Source organism: Polyodon spathula, chromosome 39, assembly GCF_017654505.1.
Source record: "Polyodon spathula isolate WHYD16114869_AA chromosome 39, ASM1765450v1, whole genome shotgun sequence".
In the NCBI taxonomy this organism is placed as follows: domain Eukaryota; kingdom Metazoa; phylum Chordata; class Actinopteri; order Acipenseriformes; family Polyodontidae; genus Polyodon; species Polyodon spathula.
The window spans coordinates 129,560-141,863 of record NC_054572.1 but is presented as its reverse complement, the minus strand read 5'-3'; the positions used below and the strand labels follow the sequence as shown (position 1 = coordinate 141,863).

General features: G+C 39.5%; 2 protein-coding genes across 2 annotated transcripts in view; both read right to left on the bottom strand.

The window, feature by feature from the left end:
* Positions 1–2,773, bottom strand: part of LOC121304775 (pepsin A-like) — a 14,138-nt gene extending 11,365 nt beyond the window's left edge. The window contains exons 1-4 of the mRNA XM_041236167.1: positions 2,668–2,773; positions 2,214–2,331; positions 1,558–1,676; positions 667–866 (exon numbers count right to left, since the gene is read on the bottom strand). Of these exons, the coding sequence (XP_041092101.1) occupies positions 667–866; positions 1,558–1,676; positions 2,214–2,331; positions 2,668–2,685 (455 nt within the window). The 5' untranslated portion in view covers positions 2,686–2,773. The remainder of the gene's footprint in view (positions 1–666; positions 867–1,557; positions 1,677–2,213; positions 2,332–2,667) is intronic.
* A 4,852-nt stretch (positions 2,774–7,625) lies between these two features.
* LOC121304648 (pepsin A-like) lies at positions 7,626–11,524 on the bottom strand. Its single transcript, XM_041235914.1, has 10 exons — positions 11,403–11,524; positions 10,778–10,931; positions 10,509–10,626; positions 10,283–10,401; positions 9,578–9,777; positions 9,292–9,408; positions 8,838–8,958; positions 8,690–8,717; positions 8,257–8,348; positions 7,626–7,805 (listed from the first exon to the last, which is right to left on the bottom strand). The coding sequence occupies exons 1-10, from the start codon at positions 11,462–11,464 to the stop codon at positions 7,662–7,664; spliced, it is 1,155 nt and encodes a 384-aa protein (XP_041091848.1). The 5' UTR covers positions 11,465–11,524; the 3' UTR covers positions 7,626–7,661.
* Between the last annotated feature and the right edge of the window lie 780 nt (positions 11,525–12,304).

The following is a 12,304-nucleotide window of genomic DNA, read 5'->3' as shown; positions in this document are numbered from 1 at the left end:
AAGCTGGGTTATTCAGGATTTGTGTGATCCAGAGTAAATGTTTTCATTAGGTCATGATCAATATGGACTGATCAACTCTAGCTTTGTGTTTGTTACTTTAATTATTACACACCCAAAATCCTACAAGCAATAACTTTGTTAAATGCATTCATCTTTCCAATCAAGGACGTGTTATCTATAGTGTACATAGATGATGTTAATAGACTTCTATTTAGTGCTTGTATTTAGGTCCAAAACCTAAACAAGAACATTTTAGATTTAGATGTTGTAAGGAAACTAATTTGATGTCTGCAAATGAGTGAGCACTATACCAATGGCTATGTTGATAAGTTTCCATTTACTGATTCCAATATTTAAAAGTTGCACACATATACCGATAGCTCAAACATTATCGTTAGACACAATGATGTAGGACCTAGCAAAACAGAAATCATATAATAATCAGTTATCTAATGTTCTGAGAGAAAGCTCAGGTATGGAGACGGTCTGTCATCAGTAGAGGATTCAGGCAACTTTTTCAAGAGCCTGTCTTATATATCTTACCTAACAGTGTGTGTGAAGCTGAATGTTGTGAACTCTGTTTTCTGAACAATATCTAAACACTATCAATTTCTTGACCCCTACAATGTCTAAAGGTGTGCTTGAGAGTCAGGCTGGAAGACTCACGGGCTTAAGTAGAAGGAGAACAGGTTCTGAGACAACAGCCCCTGGTTCATCATGTTGTCGAACACGGGGGTGGCTTCCCCGGAGGCTATGGAGGGGAATGCCAGGCCCAGGATGCCATCGAATTGGGCGTAGTAGAGGAAGCTGCTGGGCTCAGTTGTGCTCAGAGCGAAAATCTGGTTTGGGTCACTGATGCCAGCCACCTTTGAGAATAAACATGAAATGATTACTCAGTGGAGGATTTAGAAGACATCGAACCTGAAAATGCAAATTATTTTTGCTAATATTTATTAGGCCTTAATAATAATCTTTATTTAGCGCCTTTTATAATGGACCACCATCACAAAGCACTATACAAGATATGAGACCAGGGTGTGTGAACTATGCATCAGCTGCAGGGTCACTTACAACAACGTCTCACCTGAAAGACAGAGCACAAGGAGGTTAAGTGACTTACTCAGGGCCACACAATGAGTCACTGGCTGAGCTGGGATTTGAATTAGGTACCTCCCGGTTACAAGCTTGTTTCTTTAACCACTGGACCACACAGCCTCCTATAATAATAGTTTACATTTACTGACCTTTTTTACCATAGCGTTACCACACCTCCTCCTTTCACTGGTTTTACAACACTTCAACTTTTCCAATGAATTATCTTAGTTCAGATTTCAAAAAAACAACTTTTATGAGGCTATGAAACAAGAATACAAACTTTTCAAAATAAAAAAAAAAAAAAAAAAAAAATTACAGTATCTGACGAAGGGAAGAAAGGAATACCTTATAGCAAAAAAAAATGACAGCATGTTGCACTCAGTTACCATGACGTACAGTAGCTCTTTAAACATGCAACGAGAACACACCGTGCCAACGGATGTGAAGGTTGCATTCACTCACGTTCACTGTGTCGTAAGCCAGGAAGCCAGTCATGCTGCCAGTGCCATACTGGATGGAGATGTACTTGTTGGTAGCACGGTAGGTAGAGGAAGTAGATGGGTTATATTTCTTGTGGTTTGCTAAGAAAACAAGTGTAGTTTATGTTATCAGGTTCTTTAATACTACTGTAATTTAGTTGACGTACAAGTGGTGATCTTTGTATAATATTGTATAATATTATTATTATTATTATTATTATTATTATTATTAGTAGTAGTAGTAGTCATATCATTCACTTTGTGAGTTGCTGTGACAAGTAAAAAGGTAATTTTTAGTGAGGTATTCCAAAGAACGGCACATCAAAGGTGTCGTGATCTGCTGAGCATTTTGATAAAGAGTTCTTTAAACTCCTTCTGACCACCCCTGTTGTAATTGGTTAATTAAACCTTAGCGATCAAACAGCAGCAGTTGGATCAATACGGGCAGGGTTTCTACTGCTAGATGGAAATCTACAAGCTGTACTAATTAAGCAGATGAGGAAAGTATTGCAGAAGCATTGCTTTCTCTGGATGCTTTGGGTGTAACCCAGTACTCCTCAAAGTGGATGGCACAGTGGCGTTTACCCCGTTTATCATATAGTTAGACATGTAGTTCATTTCAGGCATTGGATTACTTACTGCAGGGTTGGCTGCTGCAATAGACAGAGGGCACCCAGAGGTTGGCAGATCCAGTATCAAAGATGACCTTGAAGGACTGGGGTGGGGTTCCAATGGAGATGACGCCAAAGTAGGACAGCTGGGTGTTGAGAAAAAGATAATAAAATAATGTGACTGCCCTTCTAAACATGTACCACATAAAAGTACAGCTTGGTGTTATAAAGCATATGGAAAGCATGGTAAAGTCTAGGCAAGCATTGTAAAGAATAGTGAGGTACGGTAAAGCATATTAATAAACATGGCAAAGCAGTGTGAACGATAGTAAATGCTGAGTAGAGTCAATGAAAAAGCATGATAAAAGTACAGTAAATACTGTGGCTGATAAAATGAAATGCAGAATTACTTGGTCAAATCTTTTAACATCGATAATTAGAGGTAATTTATACTTATTACTAATTTAAATAACTGTACTTACATCGATGTAGTTGACCATTGGCTCGTTTACAGTCTGGGCAAAGTCATGGTATTTGGAATAAGGGTTATAGTGGTTCCTCTTCAGGAAATCCTCCAACAAACCTTTCTCCTGCAGGACGTCCCTGACAGACTTCCCTTTCTCCAGCTGTACCCTGAAACAAGAGTCAGGGTACTTTACATTATTCTCTCTTTCTCTCTCTCTCTCTCTCTCTCTCTCTCTCTCTCTCTCTCTCTCTATCTCTGTATCCCTATAGAGTATGCAAAGTTTCTAACCTCATCAAAGTTGAATAAACCTTGGTCTTAAAAATCTGGTCTTCAAATATATAATAAACTTGTCAATTGGTTATATACAGTAGTTCACTGTATTGCATTGTATTCATTTTCAGTCTATTAAATAAACTACCAAGTCTTAGATCAGGACTTTCAGAAATCAGATCAGAAATTTAAGAGTTTAAAACTTTTTGTTGATTTTTGCAGGAAGCTTTCTTAAGCTGTGCTCCCAAATTAAAGAAGCAAGCATTTAATTATATATGAGAAGATAAATGAAACTCACTTGAAAAGGCACTCAGAAAGCCCGACCAGGGCAATCAATACAAGCCACTTCATTTTCTTAACTTCTGTTGAGTAGATTCAAACTTTTCTGAACTTACTGAAAAGTCTCAAAGTGGCTCCTTATGTACCTGTCAATCCCGATAAGATGTGTTATATATAATCAAGCTTTTTCTTTGACACTAAATGTCACTGTGACATAAATATTTTCTGGAAAGCTTATCCAAATTTGTACCATGATTGCCACAATCTGATGGAAACAGTTTTGGCACCAGTTGAAGGTATTGTTCATTCATTCTCAAGATTATTAATTTAGTCGTTGCCAATTATTTATTATTTTCTCCCAATTTGAAATGGCCAATTATTATTTAGGCTCGGCTCACCGCTACCACCCCTGCGCTGACTCGGCAGTGGCGAAGACAAACACACGCTGTCCTCCGAAGTGCGTGTCGTCAGCCGACCGCTTCTTTACGCAGTGTGGATTCACCATGCAGCCTCCCAGGAGCTACAGTGTGGGAGGACAATGCAGCTCCTGGGCAGCTAACAGGCATACCAGCAGGCCCCCGGCCAGACTACAGGGGTCGCTGGTGCGCCGTGAGCCGAGGACACCCTGGCCGATCTGTATTTCTAAATGTACCACTAGTGAGTGTTTTATAGATATGGATGTACTGCCTTTCACTGCAGCTCAATTTAAGTTATAGCTGTTCTAATAAAAGCTTATCACTGTGTGTCTTGTGTGCATAGTGCTTGCTATCAAGGGAACTGGATATGGTTTTCTATTTGGCTATATTGTTAAGGGAAGGAAACTCAGCAATGACTTTGGAAAACACAGCAACATGTTCAGTAGAAACACGAGTGGTATTATTTTATGTTTGTTCTTGTTCCTCAAAACACAACCATTTCATTAAAACTCTGAGCCACTTCCTTGTGACATTTTCGTTTTGTATTTTTTTTAATTCCATGTTGGTTCTTGGACTATATCTAAACACCACTGTTTTAGGCAGTGGCACTGGAACAATTTTTAAAGTCGGGGTGCTGAAAGCCATTGAACAATATTGTAACCCCTATATATGACAGAAGCCATACAAAGCCAGGGGGTGCTGCCACACCCCCAGCACCCCTAGTTCCAACACCCTTGTTTTTAGGGCATTATGGGACACATCCCTAAACGTTTCTAAATGTCTGACGCACAAAGAAGTCCAGCCAGTTATGTAATGAAAAATAAAACATCAAAAAGTAATATTTTATTTCATTTTCTGAAAGCAAATAAGACCAGGCTAGCAAAGAACACACCAGTCATGTCTTTTAATCTTTTAACCATTAATATATATATATATATATCTATAATATATATATATATATATATATATATATATATTATATATATATATATATTTCATAACGAAGACACATGTGAGCATTGTTGCATTGTTCAGAATGCACAAGACATCTTTGTATGTCAATAATCACTAGAGAGCTGCCAGTTACCAGCCAGGTAAGACTGCTGCTGAAGTCCTGTTTGCAAAGACGTAATTGCTTTGTAATTTGTTTGAATTTGCTGATAAGGGAGATAAAAGTATAACTCTTGTAGGTCTACTTAACATGATTATACATTACAAGTATATAATAATTTATAACTCCTTAATTTATTTGTGACACAATGCGACAGGCAGAAAAAAGTCCTGTCTGAATTTTGCCCTCAAAGTGGGGAAGGAGATTGTAATGAGGGAGAATGGCTTGTTTTAATCCTGTGCTGTTTTACAGAACTCTGTTATTTGGATACAGAACACTGCGAAGGGGGTTCCTCTGAACTGTGACCAGGGAAACCATGGAAAATCCCTTGGAAAGACAGACTGTGTACATTTCTTTAGTAAATGCGCTGCACTTCTACAGTGAAACAGGATTAACAAAACCACTGTGTAAATAAAAAATCAGTGTAAATGAATGCGCACTAACGTGCTTAAAACCCGAACATCGTTGTTGACGTCACATTATTTTCAACTGTACCCAGTCACAAACAACAACAAACAAACAAGTGAAAATAATTTTTTAATGCAAATATATTTTTGCTATAACATTCTTTCAAATCTGTAAACGGGAAACCTGTGCAGTGAATGCAAGTTCACTTTAAAAGTTTTTGTCAGCAGCAGCCTCTTTAAACAAGTTTATATTTGCTTGTGGTGGGACAAGCTTCTTCAAGCTATGTCCTCTCTCTCCAAAGCCCTCCTCTTCCTGTCACTGGTTGGTTTCACAATAGAAAGAGGTTTCTTGATTGAGTCAACAAACCGGTAGAGAGATTCTTCATTGGATCATCCTCTTTACCTGGCGATTTCGAGGAATTCATATCTGTGGGTTTTAACCTCACTGGATGTACTGTTGGTTGATCAAATCAAACCCTAAGTCAAAGTCTCTATTTCTGTTAATGCCTTTTTCAGAGCAGTTGCATTTGTCTGCTTGCCGAGGGTGAACCTGCCCGGAGGAATCATGAACCGCAGTTGTGTTTTTTCTCCCCAGTTTTAGGATATCTAATTCGTTTTTTATACTCTCACCTAGGTTTTTAACTTTTAAAAGAACCAAAAAAAAACATTGCAGGGCGACCTTGAAAGCTATTTTTCCAATGTTCCAGGAATTTTGCGGATATGTTTAATTAACCAAGGCAGACAAAAGGTTGACGGTATTCAAGACCAATCCATGAATGGCATCACACAGTCACATAGGTATAGCTGCATTTATCTGATGTAATTGGGGATAAGGTTGACATTCAATTAAAAGACATAACCATGCTTTCTTATTGTTTCATGACTTATCTCAGTGTTGTTTTGAGATTCTTTTCTTATTCTTATCACAATGAAAGAGAATAAAGAGGAGGGGGTAGAGGGGGATAAGTGATCAAATGGTATATAAGGAGCTCTTCGAATACTGCCAGAAACACACAAGATTCTGTATCCATCAGAAGCAAGATGAAGTGGACAGTTGTTCTTTGCGCTTTGATCGCTCTTTCCGAGTGCATCCACAAGTAAGTAGTTCATACAGTCTTCTTTTATTCTCGTGCAAGATAGCTTCAACTCATGGTTAGTTGCTAAGAAGGTTTTTGAATGTCACGATTAGAATAGCTCACTGCAGGCGAATAAATCAGATTTATGGAAGACTGGTAGATGGCAGATATATACACTGCTGTGCAAAAGTACAGTGAGATACAGGGCATAGTACATTAAATACAAATATATATGTTGTAACTCCTGAATGTTTCTAAGACTTTTGCACTGCAGTGTGTATATATAGTATAGAGAATCAAAAAGAGTAAGATTTGAAATAAATACTGAAACTTCTGGCTCTATGAACAAAGTCTGGTACAGTTCTATCTGAGGGAGAGACACAGAAAGTCCAAAAGCCACAGAGATTAACAAAACGCTTTTCTTCTGTTTCAGGATCCCTCTGTATAAGGGGAAATCTGCCAGGGAAACTCTGGAAGAACAAGGTTTGCTGGAAGAATACTTGAAGACCCACTCATACAACCCAACTATCAAATTCAACCCAGTTTTAGCCCAGACCTCAGATGAGCCCCTCACCAATGACATGGATGTATGTTTTATTTTTCTGTATTTTAAAAGAGCTAGTCCATTAATTATCTCCCTCTTTACAACATCATCCTCAGTACAATATGATACATTTGTAAACACTGAAACCTGTCCTTATTTGCCCTTCTCACTACACAGCTGTCCTATGGAGTCATCTCCATTGGAACCCCACCACTGTCCTTCAAGGTCATCTTTGATACTGGATCTTCCAACCTCTGGGTGCCCTCTGTCTATTGCAAGAGCCAACCCTGCAGTAAGTAATCCATGTCTTAATTATGCGAAAGATGACGTATTTATAACTAACTTTGAGGTTTTGGTGTTTCTCAAGCTAACCACAAGACATTCAACCCAAGCAAGTCCTTCACCTTCAGGTCTACCTCCAGGACTGTTGCCATCCAGTACGGCACTGGAGCCATGACTGGCATCCTGGGATATGACACTGTGACAGTGAGTGTACTCTCTGAACACCAGGATGCCTTTCTGAAAACAGCAGGTAATGAATTCAGATTTATTTTTCATTTTAATAATACACCCTCCACATTACTGGTGTAGTGTAATCACAGGATTTCTGAGGGTGATATTCTGTCACTGATGTCTGGACATCATGTACAGCTTAGCAATCAAGTTAGCAACACAGTAGTTCTTTAGGTATGCACGGGTATCTTGTTTTTTTTTTAAATAATTAATGCAACAATAAATAAGGTAACCCATGTTTTAATAGTTCTTTATTAAGTGTGAAATAAAATCTGTAAACAATGTCATTTAAACTTCTCTTTTAGAGCAGTGTTGATACTATTGCTAATTAACATATTTCCGAATTGCACGTGGTTGCATTTGGACAATAACACTTAAAGGACTAGCTGACCATCTACAAATGCACAGCCTTGGCCAGTCCGATTCTGTTGTTGCCTCTGTCGAAGATGGAGAACCACTCCCTGATGAAGACATCCCCCAGGATCCAGAGCTGATTGTTACCGTTCAGACCAAAGCCAGTAGTGCAGCTCGAGCCCTCCTGTGAAAAAACAAAAATCAATCAAAAACCAACAAAACGCAAGCTGCCCAAAAACTGTTCAAAGAGTCTCAAAATATGCCAGCTCTATATTATAGCCATTATCTCACAACCAAATGCTGTCCAGGCTCGCAGTGTAATAACACAGTTTCATAATCATAATGTGTACCCAGCTGTGATCACCAATGACACCCTTGTGAATACGTATAACAGTGGGCTGGGTTCTCAGAGCCATTTACTCAAAATCGTCAGTTTAAAGGAAAAGCCCACACAATGAAACCAGAAGTAAACAACTCAGGCAGTCTTAATCAGACAGACGGTAAACAGACGGTTGGCGAACACCGAATGTGTTGACTTGGTATGTTTAGTCTAAGGTTTGATTCTATGACTTTCTGGCTATGAGCTGGGGTGTGCTCTGTTGACTGTGGAAACGTTTTTGTGGATAGTTCTGTACCTGGGAAACGTAAGCTGATGGAGGCAGAGAGAACTGATATCCGTTGATCCTGAAGGTGACATCTGGCATGCTTCCAAGGCTATTGCAGTTCACTATACTTTGCTAAGTTTAAGAACAAGCAATGAGTCAAATTATTTTTCCCCTCCCCGCAGCAATTCCCCACACAGCTCAGGAGAACTGAAGGTTCAGTGGGCGTCCTCCGATCCCACCACCAAGCCATTTCTCTATTACACCCAGGAACTCGAGAACTGATGTCAGCAAGGTACCGGACTCTGGAGGACAAAGGTCAGCTGTGCAGGTGAGGTCACCAGGCGCCTGGCTGGTAGGGTGTGCTGTAGCACAATGAGGAGAAACTGCTGGTTTTACCCCCCTAACCCATGTGATCACAGGAGCCAATGCATAGCAAAAACCATCGACTTTGCACAGCCAGGACACGAATCTGTGCTCCCCTGACTGTATGACTCACCTTGCAGACTACGCAGCCGAGCTTTTAACAGGTGGGGCTATGTTTTGGTTTTAAATAACATATACAAACATTTCATAAAGACAAGTCTTACCAGTCCATATTGTCCCTCAGTGGCACCAACATAAGCAAAAATGTTGTTGATGTCACTGGTAGGGCCAACAACTCGAGCGGTACCAGTGTCCACAATAGCCCGGCAACCAGAGGTGCAGGCAACCACTTTACCATCAATAGTGACGCTGAAACACAAAACCAATTTGTTAACAAAACAATTATAAAAAAAATGATTCTCTGTAGATGCAGAACCTTTACTAGTGAATTGAAATAAAAACGCAGCAACAGTAAAGTATTCAAAGCTGTTTTTCATATTTGATTATTTTTTTTGTGAATTTTATTTATTATATTAAAGCTTCTATTATTCATCACAGTGCAATTTCAACCATTTTGGTAAAACAATGTCTAAATTAGGGACTGAGTTTAATTTCTCACTGCTGTAGTTACTCAACATTGTAGGTGCGATTCTACTCTATGCGGTTAAAGGAGATGACAAAGCTTCAACAGTAGTGACTTACCTCTCCATAGTGGTCTCCCAGTAGGTCTGAGAAGTGACGGGGACCCAGTAGATTTGTCCAGTGTAGTAGGATGGGTCAATGCCACCGAAAGTCACCAGGCTGCCTTCCTGGCCATCGCTAAAGAAAATTAAAGAATTTAGGCAAACCTTCTGAGCAGCAAGGTAATAAATGAAAACTCTCTAAACAAAATCAATTACTGAGAGGACAGAAATAATAGCTCTTTTAGGCTTTATAAAATTGAATATTGTGTTTTACTGTATGTATCTTGTTGTTATCAAACATTCACCGGCTTAAGTAGAAGGAGAACAAGTCCTGGGAAACTAGACCTTCAGCCATCATGTTGTCAAACACAGGGGTGGCACCAGTGGCTGATATAGATGGGTAGGACAGGCCCAGGATCCCATCAGATACAGAGTAGTAGAGGAAATCGCCAGGCTCAGTCTTGCTCAGGCCAAAGATCTGGTTGGTGTCAACGATGCCAGCAACCTTGTAAAGTTAATACAATTAAAAGACATGAACATGAAAAAGTTAGAATAAAACGAATTAAAATGTATAAAACACTCTTCTCAAAAAGTGAGTTTTTAATCTAGATTTAAAAATATTAAGTGACTCTGCATCTCTAATATCAGATGGTAGTTTATTCCATAATCAGGGATCATTGTAACTAAAGGCTCTTTCTCCTTTCCTTTTTGTCTTAATCTGTGAGAGGGACAGAAGACCAGAATCAGCCGACCTTCAAGCATGTCTCGGGACATATAGGGACAAAACCAAGCCATAAAGTGTCAGGCCAGGTGACTTTTATTCTATCGTTGAAGGCTGGCCTGCATGTGAAGTCAACCATTTAGCTCATGACTCATTATGTTGGATGAACCTGATTGTTATTCTATAAGGCATTACTGGTTTTATAAGGGATACTTTCTGGATTACTCAGCCTCCAGTGCCGAAGGTATTCCAGGTGTCAGAGCAATAAATGTTCAGAGAGTATACTCACAGTCACAGTGTCGTATCCCAGGATGCCAGTCATGCTGCCAGTGCCGTACTGGATGGCGATGGTCTGGGAGGTAGAACGGTAGGTGGAGGATAGGTTTGGGTTGAATTTATTGTGGTTAGCTGGAAAAAACACCAATATCTTCATCAAGTTGGATCCCTCTACACAATATGGGTCCTCTGATGTCTCTATCCTCTTTTTGTGGAATGGAGAAGGACACTTTACTTACAGCAGGCGTTGCTGTTGCAGTAGATGGAAGGAACCCAGAGATTGGCAGATCCAGTGTCAAAGACGACCTTGAAGGACTGGGGAGGAGTTCCAATGGAAATTATCCCATAGTAGGAGATCTGTGTGGTAAAGCAAAATTGACAGTATTGACATGGGTGTAGGGATATACTTTATGGGTACTAAATTAAACCAGCCCAAGCTAAAGAACAGAAATGGGGCGCACATTATACCTGCCCAGGACCCTGGATCATATTTTAAACAAACTCTTACGTCCATGTCATTCATAAGGGACTCATCTGATTGCACTGCAAAACTTGGGTTGAATTTGGCGCTTGGGTTGTAGGGGCACCTCTGTAAAAAGTCTTCCAGCAGCCCCTTCTCTTCCAGTGCCTTCCTAACGGACTTTCCCTTCCTCAGAGGAACCCTGAAACAAAAGCAAATGGGCCTGTAACATCTGCAAACGTTGAGCTTAAACAACTAAAAACAGTGTAATAAAGGGACTTGCAAAACAGGCTTTATGATTATTTTATTACATGTTTCATGGCATTTCGTGAAGTTCAAACAACAAAATCTAAGCAGTCATGATTCCACCAATAAAAGAAAAAAAAGTTTGTTTGCCCTGTGCTTCATGACTTTCCCCCAAACCCTTTCACCCATCTAAAAACCTTCAACCCTCCATCCTCATCCATCCTTTTAACCCAAGCTACCTCACATCAAATGCAAGGTCCAGAACCAAAAACTCCAGGAACATCTGGGCTATCCTAGGAGAATCTATGGGTCCTCTTCACCTAATCTTAACCATACGCACACTTTTACCCAACAGGATGATTTAAATACTGCTTTCTATATGGCAGTCTGCAAATTATATAAAAAGAAAGACTTTAAAAGTTCTTGCCTGTGGAGGCACTCGGAAAGAGCGACCAAAGCACACAGAACAACAGCCCACTTCATCTTCATTGCTACAGTTTCGTAAGGCAGGTTCAGAGAAACAGTGCCAGAACCTTATATACCCGTAGGACTATCTCTCCACACCCTATTGTCTGTATCATTTTGATATGATCATACATTAATAATGTCATTAAGATACTGCAGATAAAAAATAATTTGCTAAAGTGAAATGTGATAAAACAGCTTATGTCGGTATCTCAGATAACTTTTGATTGGTGGAAAGGGAAACAAGCGCTGGCGATAGGTACAGTATGTATATTGAACATGGGTGCAGGGAGGATTACTGCACAGCGTAAAAACAACTAATTCTTTGTTTGAAGGTACCAATTAGTTTAATTTATCAAGCAGCGCAAGATAATTGGGATTGCAGTTGGATTCCGATGCAGATACTGTAGAGGGCAAGTTAGTTAAATGAGATAATGCTATGCACTGTAACATGTTGATTGTATTTGTATGCTCATTCAAGGTCACATGTCACCATATGCTGGATTCAGTCCTGCTGTGGTTGCATGTGTAGGTCAAACAATTCTGATTAGGAGCAGTCCATAACAAAATGTCTCTGAAGTCAAAAACACAATGCAATCATGAAAGCAGATATTTTCGGGGTTTTGAGCTGTGTTTCCTACACGTAAGTTGAGGTCAACAGTCTTTATTTAAGTATTAGATCTTTAATGAAGAATTAAGTATTTAAGGCAATAGGTAAATGTAAATTCTAATTATTAAGGGATTTAAGAATGAGTATTTTTTTGCAGTACATAAATCCTTCGTGATATCATGGCTCACCTCACCTTTTAGGTAGCTTAAACCTTTTAATAAGGCAACAAGACTGGGTTCCTCCATTTTGAAACT